The 15,123-nt window shown below is 41.2% G+C and overlaps 1 protein-coding gene across 1 annotated transcript; it reads right to left on the bottom strand.

Annotated features, from left to right (window-relative positions):
• Positions 1 to 4,133: 4,133 nt before the first annotated feature.
• Positions 4,134 to 11,822, bottom strand: LOC145457330 (uncharacterized). The gene is made up of 3 exons (XM_080335524.1): positions 9,905 to 11,822; positions 8,363 to 8,527; positions 4,134 to 6,538 (listed from the first exon to the last, which is right to left on the bottom strand). The coding sequence occupies exons 1-3, from the start codon at positions 10,263 to 10,265 to the stop codon at positions 6,012 to 6,014; spliced, it is 1,053 nt and encodes a 350-aa protein (XP_080191650.1). The 5' UTR covers positions 10,266 to 11,822; the 3' UTR covers positions 4,134 to 6,011.
• Between the last annotated feature and the right edge of the window lie 3,301 nt (positions 11,823 to 15,123).

The raw sequence follows: 15,123 nt of genomic DNA, 5'->3' as shown, positions 1-15,123 counted from the left end.
GTTACCTAATTTAAGCCTACACACAAAATTTGGTTCAATTCCAGCCAGTAGCTGTTTTGCTACAGCAGAAGAAAGTTTCTATTTATTATATAAAAATAAATAATAAAAAATTTGAAAATTTTCTGTTCACCTTATGAAAGTGTTAGGCTGTCTATAGAAACGATGCTCATTTTTTTTAGGGGTCTGGAGGAACCACAGTAAACCTCCCCCGTGGTGAAACGTTTGTGACAGACTGTGATATTGCACACAGCACAAAGTCACAAGCGTCGTAATAGGGCCCTTTTGTGTCGTAGGACACAAAAGCACCCATCTCAGTGGTTGCTTCCGTTTTACTTCCTTTTTTGTCTGGTTAAGGGTTCAAACAGTTGGCACAAGCAGGCTTTGGCTGGGGGCGTCTGCGGCCACTTGTCCCGCTGCCACCGTACTTGTGCCTGGGGAGAGAGCCACCAATCTGACCGCATCCCCGGGTTTGGAATATGAAGGCCTGATGGCCATACTCTTCCTGTGTGTGAGAGTGATTGGAAGTATTATGGTTGGACCACTAGGGTTTCGCACCGGCCAGCGTCCAGAGAGCCGATGCTTACCTTAATACAGCCAAATACTGCAGTCGAAAAATTTGGATTTGAATAAAATAGTATTTACGGTGACCGATTCTTTGTTTATTTATTATGGCTGTGCTCACCGTAAATACTATTTTATTCAAATCAAAATTTTTCGACGGCAATAACTCCGCTCCCACTGGTTGGAATCTAACCAAATTTGGTGAGGATCGTTTCTATGGACAATCTAACACTTTCATGAGGTGAACAGAAAATTTTCAAATTTTTCATTATTTATTTTTACATAATAAATAGAAATTTTTTTCTCCTATAGCAAAGCGGTTACTGGCTGGAATCGAACCAAATTTTGTGTGTAGGCTTAAATTAGGTAACCTAACAATTTTATCAAGTAGCCAGTACGATTTGAGAAAAAAAGTCATTTTTGAAGAGCCCTAGTGTATATAGCAGACAAGAATTAGTAGCCTAGATATGATAGCAAACGAGAAAGCATGTATCTAATCAGTAATTCCTCAACTTGCGTATAGCACAATGGGGTTCCGAGTCTGACATCGCGACAATTGTTTGCAATTGAATATGCGCACTTTGCGCAGAAATGACTTTTAATTGGAAGGCATACACTAACACACTTTCCTATTTCGCGGTCCAGTTAAAAAGACTTTTACGAAACAAAGTCAAGAATTATTTTGTAAACGAATATGCGCGCAAAGACAATTTAAGTGAGAGAAGAAGTACTTGAATTCGCCGGTCCGGAAGAGAGAGAGAGCTGTTGTTTCTCAGAGTACGCGTGTCGAAATCGACGTCGTAAACGAGGTAGCTACGATTGTATGATTACGAATCACGGATTACAATTTATTGGGGCGTTTTAAGCACTAGTTTAAGCTTCGTATTAAATTATTCGCGCGCGTATCGGTTAGCAGTAAATAGTTGGCACTTACGTGATAATCACAGACTCGCTAATTCACAGCACAGACGGCGGACGTTTAAGCATTTTGTGTCGGGTGGCCGCCACCCCGTAACTCGGCGCCTATGTGATTAATACTGAAGAAAGGTAAACATCTTCACCGAAACGTACTCGCGGCCCGTGAGAAGCTCGCGACTGGGTGTGCAGTAATAACAATTATTGCAGCACGTTGTTGAATCAAATACTCATACATTCATCCACGTGTACAAGGCACCATCAGTGAGATGGCTGGTGTTAAGTTTCGGGCTCGGCGTAAAGCTCGTTTATGCTTGGCGCTGTTGTTGCCAGAGCACACCTTAGATCGGGCTCTACTATTAATTGTATTTTAGTTATTTCGCTTCAGTGCTTTCTCGCCCAATCTTAAGTGTAGTTTCTATACACCAGTCGCACATAACGTGGTGTTTTGAAATCAAGCTTTGACTGATACCTTGTTTTCCGACTTCGCAATCATCAAAAGTATTTTTCTCTAGTTTGAAAAGGGAGCTAAAATGCTATGAAGTGGGCCTTGTATACCATCCGTTTAGTTGGTATTCTCGTAATGTCATTTGTATTCGATTGTGGTAACTGTGACCGCAGAGAACAGGTAAACGATCCCAGGATGGAAACACTGCTGTACTGCTTTAGACTTCCTGACTGCCTGATTTTTCTATATGCCTTGTGATCGTTTGCGTTGGCAAGTGCTAGAGGAAGGAGCAGATATCCCTTTAAATGTGACTGTATGAGAAATTATGCAAATTGATGTGCACATTCAAACCATCTTCCCGACTGGTACGCACAATGAGTGTGTTAGTTCAGCTTCGCGATTGGTCGATTTGCCGTTTTGCAAGCTTTAAAATATTTGTAGATATTTTGAAACTCCTTAAACATACCTCCCGTCTGACATAAATGAAGTTTTGGTGTAGCGTAAAGTATAGCTTACATACAATTCAGTCACGAAAGTAGCTGATTTGGCATTTTCGAGCTGTAAGGGATTACGTATAGTTGTAGAGTTATTTCGGACCATTTTAACTGCTCCCACGTGAAGCAGTGTTTCGAAACGAGATATGAACAATGAGCAGTGGTCAAGGAAATTCGTGATCCATATAACTGATCCATATAACTGATCCATACACGCAGATGTAAAGATAGGTCGTATTGCTGGGTAAAATTCTGCTGAAGTATACAAGCAGGAGCAGGAGCACACAAGGCTTAAGAAGAATTAGAACACGAAACATGTGAAAACTATATTATGACATTGACAAGAAAATAAAAACAGCTTCTTGGCGTACAGAAGTTCAATATACAATTGAATATTATATTCATATTGAAATGAACCCGAATATTTTCAGCTGACACTTGTCAGGGGTAAGCGGTAGCAAATGGTGACGTCATATTTTGTGATACGATTGTTGATGTTGATATACCATGATCTTTTGAATTCTCTACTAGTTGCTGACGATTTCCCCTGACGAGTGTCCGCCGAAAATATTCGTTCATTTCAATATGAATGTACTATTCAAAATACTAAACATACATAGTCAACATTAACATTAGCAAAGTATGTCGGAATGATCCGTAACTGATATCGCCACACTTTTGGTAACCAAACATGCTCCGGGGCTGTTATCTACCGACTAAATGCTCCCATATCTGTCGCAGATCAGATATCGGCGCAATCTAAATGGGGTCAGTCATGTCCTTGAAATTACATCTGATTAGGAAATGTGCCGAGGCACACTCTGGACTTGTTATCTACATTGTATGTGCACCATGTCTGTTCATTGTTGAAACTACATGGCCCCATTGGACAATACAGCCACGTCAATCAGTAATTGAACCGTGTAGAGTTGACCGTAGAGAATTTGTGTAGTAGCGGCTCGGAAAATAATAGAATCTGGTATCTTCTATACACGGATTGAGCTAATTGCGCTCTGGCTGTGCGTATTGACTGCATGATGTATACTTGCATGATGCATACATCTTATAATAGAATGCTCGATCGTTCGGTCGGCTGTTAACATCTTTGGGACGATTCCTTTCGTGGAGTCACATTCTATACAAATGGGGGTTCGGCCTACATTGTTCCGTCGGCATTCCAGTGAGAACCGGCGATTGTTTAGGGGAGAAAGAAAGCATGGTCCAGTGAAAGTCGATGTTTGAAACAATTCGTTGATACTGCGTGTCAAAGTCAATTTAATGTCGGTGTTCGTACCATTGAGATACGCAGAAATCGTTAAGTATGAGATTGCAAATAAGTCCTGCTCCAGATTCTCTAATTATCCTGAGGCTATAGTAATTGAGGATCTGTTATTTCGTTGAAACCAACACGGTTTCTACTTTCGTTTTACTTGCCGGCAAAAGACCCCCTCTTTTGTGGTGCTGCAAATATGGTAGGCCCAGTGAACAGTCCGTTCTGTCTCAGCCATGAGATTCAATTTGTCAAGACATCAATCTACTTCTAGTATTTATATCTGCGATGCAACATATTACAGTTGACGTCTTATAGCCCAGTAAAACCTGTACCTGACAGTTGGACGACAAAGCAATAATTTTTCAATAAGAACCTGCTCTGGCGTGAAGCAGAATCACAGGCACACCTTTGGAATCGCCTCCAAATTTCCATATGAGTGGTGTTAAACGGTGCTAAGACGTTGTATTGAACGAGATACAATGAATGCCACAATAAACGTACACATCTACAGAAAATACGTATAGCTATACACAGGACCGTAACTGCCGCACCCCAAAACCCCCAATTGGGGGGGGGGCGAGCTCGGAGTGGGCCCAAAATTATTTCGTTAATTAGCATAAATTATAGAGTAGTTTTTTCGCGCTACGCGCGATTTCAAGTTGCCAAATGTCTTGAATTTTGAGTAGTCTTCCCCCAAGAAAAAATACGCAAGATTTATAGAAATGGGCATGTCGGCATTGGCCATTACCGCGCCACGATTTACCAAGACATACAAAGTTTTAGGCATGTAACATGTGACTCCAAGAAGTGGGCCAGGACGATCGGCAGCGAGAAAACCTTGGCCGAAAACGACCGCCCTTATGTTGACCGAAAACTTCGTTATATATACAAAATACGAATAGGTTTAATTAGGCGCCTAAATGACTGGTGTCGAATATTCCTGTCTTGGCAATCTGAACCTCACAAGACAAATACCATCTCGCAGAGAAAAATTATATGCCAGTGAAGAAATACCAATTTGAAATCGTGTGCATCTTTTACTTTAGTAGCCTACGTTTGGGCGATTCTATATATTTTGATATAGCAGACAGGAGGTCACTAAATAACATCAAGTTACGGAGTCATACCAAAGGGCGCTACAGTTTCCAAGACACCTCACTCAACTCTACCGGTAAATCTGATTACGTGAGCAGAGAGGACGTGAAATTGATAGCAATAGATATGCAATTACCTTATCTTTTTGACCGATTTTATAATGATTTATCGAAAATTTTCGCGCTTCGCGCTGCCTCACTGCACGGTACGGCTAATTTCGTGGCAAAAGCGAACAACGTGATTGGGTTTAGGTTTATCACCCTATGGTAGCCCAAGACCCAAGTTTTTTTTGGGACCTGACGAAGTGGTGTTTTGTTCCTGCCAACGGGTATACGCCCGAAGGTGTTTAATTATTATTGAGGGGTCATACCTTTTCAAACACACCTAACCTGTAAATCTGATTACGTGAGCAGTGAGAGGATAAAAATTGATAGCAATATATATGCAATTCCCGATGATATTGGTCGATTCAATCATGAATTATTGAAATTTTTCGCGCTTAACGCGTCTAGGCGAGAAAAGCTGGCACAGTCAAAGCATCACGGTATCACGGTAAACAGCAGATAGCGTGACGGAGGTCTGGGGGCGAAGCCCCCCAGAGGTTCGGTTCATCATCATGTGGGGGCCCAAGACCAACGTTTTGGGGGGACCTGACGAAGTGCTGTTACGGCCCTGGCTATATAAATAAATCATGCCCGCCCTATATTATCAGTCATATCAAATCAAAGTTCGCAATCGAGCAATATCACAACCATAATATGCGGCAAGAATAAGAAGCGTGGAAATAAGGTAAGAAAGCAGCGATGGGAAATGATTAATAGCAAGCAGATTGGAGGCTTATACTAGTATGCTCTACTTTTTTCGTGCTCACATCAGAATCAAATCTATAAATAACATTTTCGGCCTGTTCATAATGTTTCCTGGTAGAAATGGTTGGGCATGTCATCATTGTTTCGGCTGGAAAACTACGTGCGGGTTAACTTACGATACAATAATGCAACGCAATGTACAATGCAATACACACAACACAATTTTGTGCAATAAGGAGATAGACGAAGATATCGAGACGAGAATATGTTGTACATCAATCCAAAACCTGGTATATAGTATCTACCCCAGACGTAACAGCGTCACTGGTATTCTGATACTGGTACGCGTCATTCGCCGGGATTTTCTCGGGGCCTTTTTTGATAAGACGCCGCGTAAGTATATCTATCACCTCTACTTACATACTTGTAGTTGCTGATTTCGGTACACTGGCGATACGAACCTCATCTTGGTTTGCATCTTTGGCGGAAACGGCCCTGCACGGACATAACATATCCGGCCAATCCTTGAGACTCAACACGATCGCTACGGTGTTAAATATAGCGTTGATGTTGTAGCAAAAATGGCGCGCTTTCGTTGCGTCGACGACGTAAGAAAGGAGATGAATCGAAAACGCATCAGTTAGCACGCACAGGACGGACATGACAACGCATTTCACGACCACTTCTATGAGACCGCCCTGTCTTTTGCTGGACGACGGAGGATTACCGCCTTGCTTGCTTGCTTCTTGCTTCTGTTGAGGTAGTTTTGTCTTGATCACATGTCGTATGAGAGGGTAGACGTACAGGCCCACTAGTATGATGTGAAGTGTGGTGCTTCCCGCTACGAACAGCTTCCCATTTACTTCGCCCGCCAGCTTGTTCACTGAGCAGCATTTGGCCTTGATTGGGTCGTACTTGTAGCGTCGCCATCCCAGAATGATTACTGCACACCAGGGATGAGATAAAACAAGATATTGTTAAATTCTTAACAATTAAATTGTCAAAAAGAATACTCATTTCAAGATATATTGTTAAGGTGAATTAGCGATGATGAACGCGGATAACCACATTTAGAGGCGCCACAATGCAGATATCAGGAATTGTCTGGGCAAATTCTAGTATTCGAGTGATTCGATTCGGAATCAAGAATTAAATATAGGCTTTTAGAAGTACAGAACTTCAATATTGCAGTAAACAATACGTTCATATTGCCAAAATTAATCCATTCGAAGCTTTTCGACTAACTCTCATCAGGAGCGAACGTCAGTCAACACGAATATGATAAACCGCATTTACTGACGCTCGCCCCGGATGACAGTCAGTCGAAAAGCTTCGAACGGAGTAAATTTGTCAATATGGACGTATTGTTTGCGGTAATATAGAATCGAGAATCAGGATTGAGCATTACTCAATATTCTGTCACAGTAGCATCAATGTGGAACGTCCCCGAGTATCAGTACCATTTATGCGACCATAAAACAAATAAATCAGTTCTGCATTACATTAATGATCATTTGATATTTTTTCGACGATACCTACCGTATTTCATTGCACGTCCTGACAAGGACACTCACGACTTCCCAGAAATGTTAGTCACGCTGATGTATGTACTGCTTTGTAGTACATGTTTCGTATGGTCTAATACGGCTAGCCGTGGTTTCAAGGCTTCCCCGATGGGACAATATCGAAACTATAATTATCGGTGATAATTCCAGTATATACTCAAACACAACAGTCTCTATCAACGACAACAATCATTACGTTTAATACTCGTAGTATAGAGTATATAGAGTACTATAGAATCAACTCAGCCCTAGTTGAAAGATATCGCTGTCCAGTTATTAAGGTTTGTATATGGGGTGAATGACGGATTGGTGATGTTATGCAATACGATATATTCCAGTGTCATCCACCATACTTTGCCAAGCCGTATGTCAAAATTCCATGCCTTCAATTGATCTGGTGGGGAAATGATCGGTATCGAAATACATGTGTCTAATAGTACCGCATTCACATGTTGCACAACCCCCCCCCCCCCCCCACGATCGAAGCATCGCCGACCGACTCAGACAATGTTGAGCAATACTGGAAATATATCGCTGTTTCACAATTGCGAGTACAGTTATAAATTCATATTTGTAAATGATACGCATTAAAGATAGGGCGTGCGGCATTTATGGTCCCGGTCCCTCACCCGGTCCCTCCCTCTAACATGCCGGAGTATTACCCGCGCAAGCTACAGTTTTCCAGAGAATCCAATATGAAACAAATCTCATCATAACATCAAACCATTTTGTGCAATGCAAAGATCGGCACATTATCTGATCAGGCCATATAGTGGCAACCACTTTTTTGCGTGCCCGGTCTACTGGATATAGCAGCCAACAAAGTGAGTTTGAACGAGAACAAACTAATCACAGGATACCGCGCGAGGGGCGAAAATGTTTGTTTTTTGTTGCAAAAAATACGGAAATATTGCATACATATTTAAAGATCGTTCTACCCACCGCGACCAATGTACGGTTCGCGACCCATACTTTAAGAACTCCTGCTTTCGGCACATGGTGAGTCCTATTAAACCATCAAATAATTCAGTTAGTAATTTGGTCGCGGAGTAATTTCTAACTATCGTCTAACACCGGTCGATATTTGCAGTGTTAGTTGGTGCCAACCATTCTCATAACCCATATTGAGTCAACGAGGACGGTCGTGCGATCATTATTCCCGGCATATCGTACATTGTGACTTAAATTCTCCGAACACCTACCAATCATCGACACGCAGAGCAGGGCAATAAGAACCACAGCGAACCAGCTCACTATCTTTATGAACGTATTAACCGGAAGTCGCAGGCTTGAATTTTGATACAATGCTCGATGACGAAGCCACAGGAATAGATACACCGCCATATCCATTCCAATCAGCCAGCAAGCTGCAAATTATAGAACATACTGTAGGCTTACGAGACATCACAAAGCATATCTACCTAGATAGGTGCTGGTATCAATACGAATAATTAAAAAAGTCATTGCGGATTCTAGATATACTTCGAATATAAGGTGTTCATTTGTTCAAGCAGTCATTCTTTTATGCATGCTATAAGACACGTGCGCAAAGTGTGGTGGGTACAGTGTTGACTGTTAAGCCCAATGTGTCCCATACAAATATCAACGTGATTGCGTGCTTTTCCCAAGCAGCTGTAGTCGGATAAACTCACCAGTCACCATACGTCCTCCCTTTGTCCTCTTTTTTGACTTATTTGAGAGTGTAATTGGTGGACGCCCAAAAGTCATCTATTTTGAGAATTTTGAGGGCAAAATTCAATTGAGATACAGTGAATCAGCACTAAAGTAACGCTCCGGCGGCTATTTCGGGAGCTGGGGCGGAAAGTTGACCTTTTTCTTAGTAAACCGACGATGAAGTGCAAAAATTTACTATTTTTGAGGATTTTCCTACGGTATTGCAAGTATCCATATTTTATAATTGAATGAAACTCGAATGACATCAAAACCAAGTAATTGATTCGGTGTGATTGATGCGACTGAAAGTTCTTCTTCATAGTATATTTCTTGCTTACGACTATACTGTATTGTGTGCTATGCAAATGCTGCAATAACGGTTCTTTAGGAAATCATCCTTATGGAATTTGTTAACAGGAAATATCATTGAAATTATATACTAACGACAAGATAATCGAAATTGATCCAACAAATAGGTTTGTTAAGTTTGAACTTGCGCCAGGCCACGCATCTAGAAAGTTCTAGATGTGACAAAGAACGTCGAACAATGTTTAAAATCACAATCAAAATGGTATAGCTCGTAGGCTAAATTATTGAAAAAACTTATTTCGACCAGCCGCTCAGCATGTTTTATTGCTAAAGTAATATTTGAGAAATAAATACATCTCTCATGAAGGTCTTGTTGAAAGTACACGTAACTAACTCGAAAAATATTTGGGCATTTTTTGCATCCTCGGGAAAAACACCTAAGAGAGAATATATTGTTAGCCTCTAATATATCGACACTTCGCAACTGCACAATGCGAATTCAAAGCGAGGGTGCATGAGGCTTTCACAATGAACCAGGACCAAAGACTTGTAAGTTTTGTTAGTTAAACGAGGCAAGGTTAATGAATTTGTAAAAGGGACGGAAATAGTAGCGAGATGTACCGATACATCTACTGAGACAATGAAAACGAATTTAAGGGACGGTAACGGCGATGTGTCGACGACACGCGCCATGCCAATTTTCCACAACGTACGAGATTTTTCGTTTAAGAACATGAATAATACAACATCCCGACACTCACCTCCCAAATTCTTCAAGAAAGTACACGGAACACTGCTCATCTTCTGCGCTTTGTAGTACGCTATGTCATTGACAGACCGCAGTAAACAGAACAACGCACTGAGAATACACAGAATTCTCAACCATTCTCCTATTCTTGATTTTCGAGACGCGCCCTTGTCGGAACGCCGGAAGGACCATTCGTAGCACAGCAAACTCACGAAGAGGTAGAATGACAGAACTACCGCGGTTATCAGCAATGCGTCCATGGCGTGGTCGAAAGGTGTTCCGGGGTTGTAATGGTCGTAGAAAGTCGCGATAGGCATTGTCGTATTTGTCTGCGACGAAGAATGGTCACTTGCGCTTGGGGTAGCATTTTCCATATTCGGTTGGCTTGTCGAGCTTTCAGTCACGAATGTAGCATAACACTCCACATAAAATGCTACAGTAGCTCATAAAAGATAAGCATAAACATGATTCACTCTACTGTAAGGATTACCAACCTTCTTATTGCTGCGACACAAATTTCTATTTCAATATGTTCCGCGACCTACCTCTAAATTTGGGGTGATGAATACTAAATAAATGGGTTAAACTTCTCCGCCCAGACCTACTCTCGAACTATATGGGAAGCTTGCCACTGTGCGTGCAGTAATAGCAATTATGTTAGCACGCTGTTAAATCAAATTCTCAATTATTCGATTCATGCACAATTGCACAATGCACAATGCACATGCACAAGACGGCAGCAGTGATATGGCGGGTGTTGCATTTTGTCGAAAAACTGTTGTTGCCAGAAAACACCTTAGATCTGGTTCTTCTGTTAGTTGTATATTAGATGTTCCGCTTCATGGCTTTCTCGTCTTAATAAGTTTTTAGAGACCATTCTCAGATGGTGCTTTTAAATCACGCTTCGACTGATACCTTGTTTGCCGGTTTCGCATTCCTCGAAATAGTTTTATCTATTTTAAAAAATCAACCAAAATTGTTCATAAATGGGCCGCCTATAGCATCCGTTTAATTGGTATTCTCGTAATAGTCATTTGTATTTAGTTGTCGTGTCTGTGATCTCACACAAAAGGCAATCGATCCCAGGCCGGGGAATCCTGCTGTACTGCTTTAGAGTTAACCTAGACTTCCTGATTCTTGCGTGCCTCGTGAACGATTGCGTTGGCAAGTGCTGGAGAGCATGTCCGATATTCCAATAAATGTGACAATGCATTTATGTGTAATTGTGCACATTGATATATATATTTTAAATTATCTTCCCGCTGACAAAATTGCGAATGCTGATATAGCGCAATGTAACTTCCTAAGTTACGCAGTCTAGGATGGATGCTTTAGTTCAGCTCAGCGAGTGGCCGATTCAGCATTTTTCAAGCTATAAAGGATGTTGTAGTTATTTTGAAACCTCTTGAACATACCTCGTGTCTGACATAGATAATGTTTCTGATGTAGCGTAAAATGACTTAGTAAGTTGCATACAATTCAGTTGCGCGAATATACCCGAATCGGCATTTTCGAGCTGTAAAGGATCCCATATAGTTAGAGTTATTGTGGACCATTTTACCTGCTCTCGATGTGAAGCAGTACGAAACGAGATATGGACAATGGGCGTCGGTCAATGAAATCCTCGATCCATATCCGTGACTCATACTTGCGGATGTAAAGATAGGTCGTATCTTGCTGAGTAAAATTATGCTCAAGTACACAAGCAGGAGCAACGAGCATGCAAGGCTAAAGTAGAATTTGAAAATAAAACATGTGAATACTTTATGACATTTTCATTAAATCCCAATTATTGGTCGTGAACTCCTGCGATAACCTAACCGTTGACATCGCTGGCCAACCAATTTCCAACGCTAAAAATGCCAAGGTGTTTCATGGGATTCGGACATGTCTTGGAAGAGTCACATACTATCACTCAAACCACAGCTATCGAAGGTGTGGTCTGTCTCGCCGCCTTAGTTACCCTCAGTCAATTAGGGTTCTGCTGATACCCTTCAACACTCTATTCCTATCAACGTTACAATACGGAGTTCTTCGTTGGGGTGCTGCCTGCAAGAATACGATTGACCCACTGCAACAACTACCGCATCGGATCATCTGCTTCATTGCCAAAGCCACACAGGGGCCGGGATGTGCAACTGATAAATCGCGACTCAAACGATTTGGTGTTCTAAACATAGAAGATATGAGGAAGCTAGAAATTGCCAAGTTTATGTATCAGTTCCATTGCGGTCAATGTCCCTCAAATTTCATCGACTACTTCACCTCGGAGTCAAAAGCGCACAAGTACGGCACACGCGCGTAAACGCAGAACAACTATAATATGATCAGGACGGAATACAAGAAAACGCATTGCTCTATCTGGTATGCGGGACCCAATTTTGGAACAGGATCTCGCCGGCTATCCGGCAGTCGTCGAGCATGTCCGCATTCAAGTCGAAATAGAAGCAATTTCTTCTAAATGAATGCTAGTCAGCTTTCAGGATTACCGGAACACGACCTTACATCGATCTCGCCTTTGGCTAAACGTCATGTTGTCGTTTGCCCTTTATATCCTCCGCTTCACTTATTTCATTTAGTGTGCAATGTGAATGGCTCTTCTCAACTTCGCTTAGGCCAAGGTGGGTGTTTGATCTTAAAGACTACCCCAAGTCGTTTCGACTCCTTCCTGTCTTTTCATTGTATCGCAATTCGTGGTGTTTTGAAATGATGAAAATATTAATAAACCGACACTGAATACTAAGGCAAGCTTTTGCTGTAGTCAAATCCGTGAAAAGTTTCATTTCCTTTTCACAGAAGTTGCAGTAAAAATTTGCATTTATTTTTCACAAAAGTTGCACTAAACATTTGCATTTTTGGACAAGTTCCTTGAAATTATCAGGGTATGAGATACTGGAATCGATCTGTATCCAAGACACTGTGCAAAACTCGGTGATGGCGACTTCAATAAAATCAATAGCCTGAAAAAATGTACCCAGTGAAAATATTATTTTCGGCGGTATCGCTTGAATGTTTGTCAAATCAGAAAGGACCTCCAATTTACACGACATTGAAATATCAAGTGATCTATTTACAAATAGCGCCAAATATTTCTAGTAAAAGTTGGTTGCATGAAAAATCGAAGAAACTTGCAAAACGTGTCATGAAAAATCAAAAAAAGTTGCGAAAAGATCCCATGAGTAGTCGAAAAAGCTGCAAAAAGTGAAAAAAATGGAGAAAAGTTACAAAAAGTTGTCACATAAGAATACTTCATACAGCTTAAAACACCATATTACATAACTTCCGAGTGGAGGAAGCAGCCGGAAGCTGTACAAAAGAGTTGCAAAAGTTGCAAAAACTTGCCCTACTGAATACTAACAACAACAACGTATATACAGCCAACATTAACATTATGAAAGAAAGGCGGAATGGTCCGGAACTGGTAATTGAGCAGTTTTTGAAGTCAAACATGCTCCGGAGCTGTTATCCAGCGATTAAATAGGCCCTGCTATGTTTCAGATCTGATACGGGCGAAATCTAAATGGGGTTACATCACATATGTCTCGGAAATTATAACTGCTTAGGAAATGTTCCGAGGCATATTATGCACTTGATATCTACGCAGTAACCGGACCCATACGTGTTTGAGATAGCTTATTACAATAAAAACATCGTTGGATTGGTTTACGGTAATATGCTTGCCAAATTCTATAATGCCACGTTTTTTTTTCAGATAGCAAAGCGCCCTGACAGCGATCAGCATGTGTAACACAACGAATAGCATGGTCGTATATTGGCCTATACAAGAACGCAACAACGCCCTCATCAATACGAAAGCAGTTGCGATGGTATGGATCCCTGGCACAAGAATGTTGGTCACAACGAGACAGCTGATCAGCTCGCGTGAGACGAAGCGAACGATCTACCAGACAGCATGGGAAAGCAGGATGTATCTACAAACGAAGCAAAAACCCTAATTCATAAAGTCTGCAAAACTCAATGGGTTAATCCCCGTAATCAAATGGACTTTAACTCATAATATCGCCGAATTTGTCCAAACATCAGTGATCACACGACCATTCCGTCGCTTTCCCGTAGAGAATCGTCCATTCTCATTCGAATGCAGACGGGGCATTATAGACTAAACGCTCATCTGAACAGACTTAGAATTCATAAAACATGTTTTTGTTTTTTCAACGCCATGATGTCACGTATATTCAAATGTGACGTCATTGTGAATTGACATTGGCAACTGAAAAGATAGGGTAAATATAGTTCCTTTGATAAAATATCTACGTAGTATAGCTGTTGAACCCACTATTTTGAGGGTTTCGACCGTCCCATATCGTATACATCGGCGATATCGGATGGTAATTGTCCGAAGGCTCATATAACATGCTTTCGGAAAGTATTTAGACAATTATGACATAATTTTACCACTTAGAAAAACACAATTTTGTTTTTTTAAAGGCCCTTGTTCAAAACACTGTTTTAAAACAACCAGTTTGTTTGAAAGGCAACCCTAAACACATGCAATCAACCAGAGACGCTTGGGCATTTTGTTACATCATGCGATCGCTCCAGGGTTCTTCTTGTTCAATCCGCGCATATATATAAAATATTCCACTTTTGTTTAGCCTGGAAAGTCCTCACACGGTACAATCATTGTTAGACTTTATTATATTGTCCAATGTTCAGTAGGGACATATACTTCCATGAATAAACAGGCATGGTGAAAAAGACCCCACTTCGCCGAGAAGCACCCCCCCCCCCTATGTAATTACATACGTGTTTTAGAATGGATATCTGATCCGCACACTATATCTGCGGCCAGACATCCGCCGGAGCTGATATCTGCTCACGAAACGGGGCCTATGTGGTTCTTACTCATTTTGTACAACTCTGAACTGAATCCTTCGCATTCATAATATACTCATACTCATTTGTCTCACTCTTACTTGCAACGCTTCCTCAAGTATGGAGTATTCGTCTTGAATTCGTACTTTACGAAAATGAAATAATTAGCTTACCATTCTTCTGGTAATCGCTCAGGTATTTGACAGCGCGGGTACATCGATTAATATGATATTCAAGCGTACTTTGGCACGATGACAGGACCCTAAATTATTCTATTGACGCCATAGGGGGAGATGTGGTACCGATGGATCACTGGGACCGAATATACTTGAAAAATTCTCCATGATGACTCCATGATTACACTCCGTGAATTTGTCTACAATTACGTGCTGTCAG

Source organism: Botryllus schlosseri, chromosome 15 (genome assembly GCF_051294905.1).
Source record: "Botryllus schlosseri isolate E-star chromosome 15, Bs_hap1, whole genome shotgun sequence".
NCBI lineage: Eukaryota > Metazoa > Chordata > Ascidiacea > Stolidobranchia > Styelidae > Botryllus > Botryllus schlosseri.
The sequence above is the reverse complement of the archived record's forward strand: the minus strand, read 5'-3'. Positions and strand labels throughout refer to the sequence as shown.

Excerpts from the sequence above, each read along its gene's own strand:
- LOC145457330 (XM_080335524.1), bottom strand. The coding sequence starts at position 10,265 with ATGGAAAATGCTACCCCAAGCGCAAGTGACCATTCTTCGTCGCAGACA. Across the intron at positions 8,528-9,904 it reads TTTCTTGAAGAATTTGGGAG|CTTGCTGGCTGATTGGAATG; the intron begins GTGAGTGTCGGG and ends TATAATTTGCAG. Across the intron at positions 6,539-8,362 it reads GCTCTGCGTGTCGATGATTG|TAATCATTCTGGGATGGCGA; the intron begins GTAGGTGTTCGG and ends CCTGGTGTGCAG.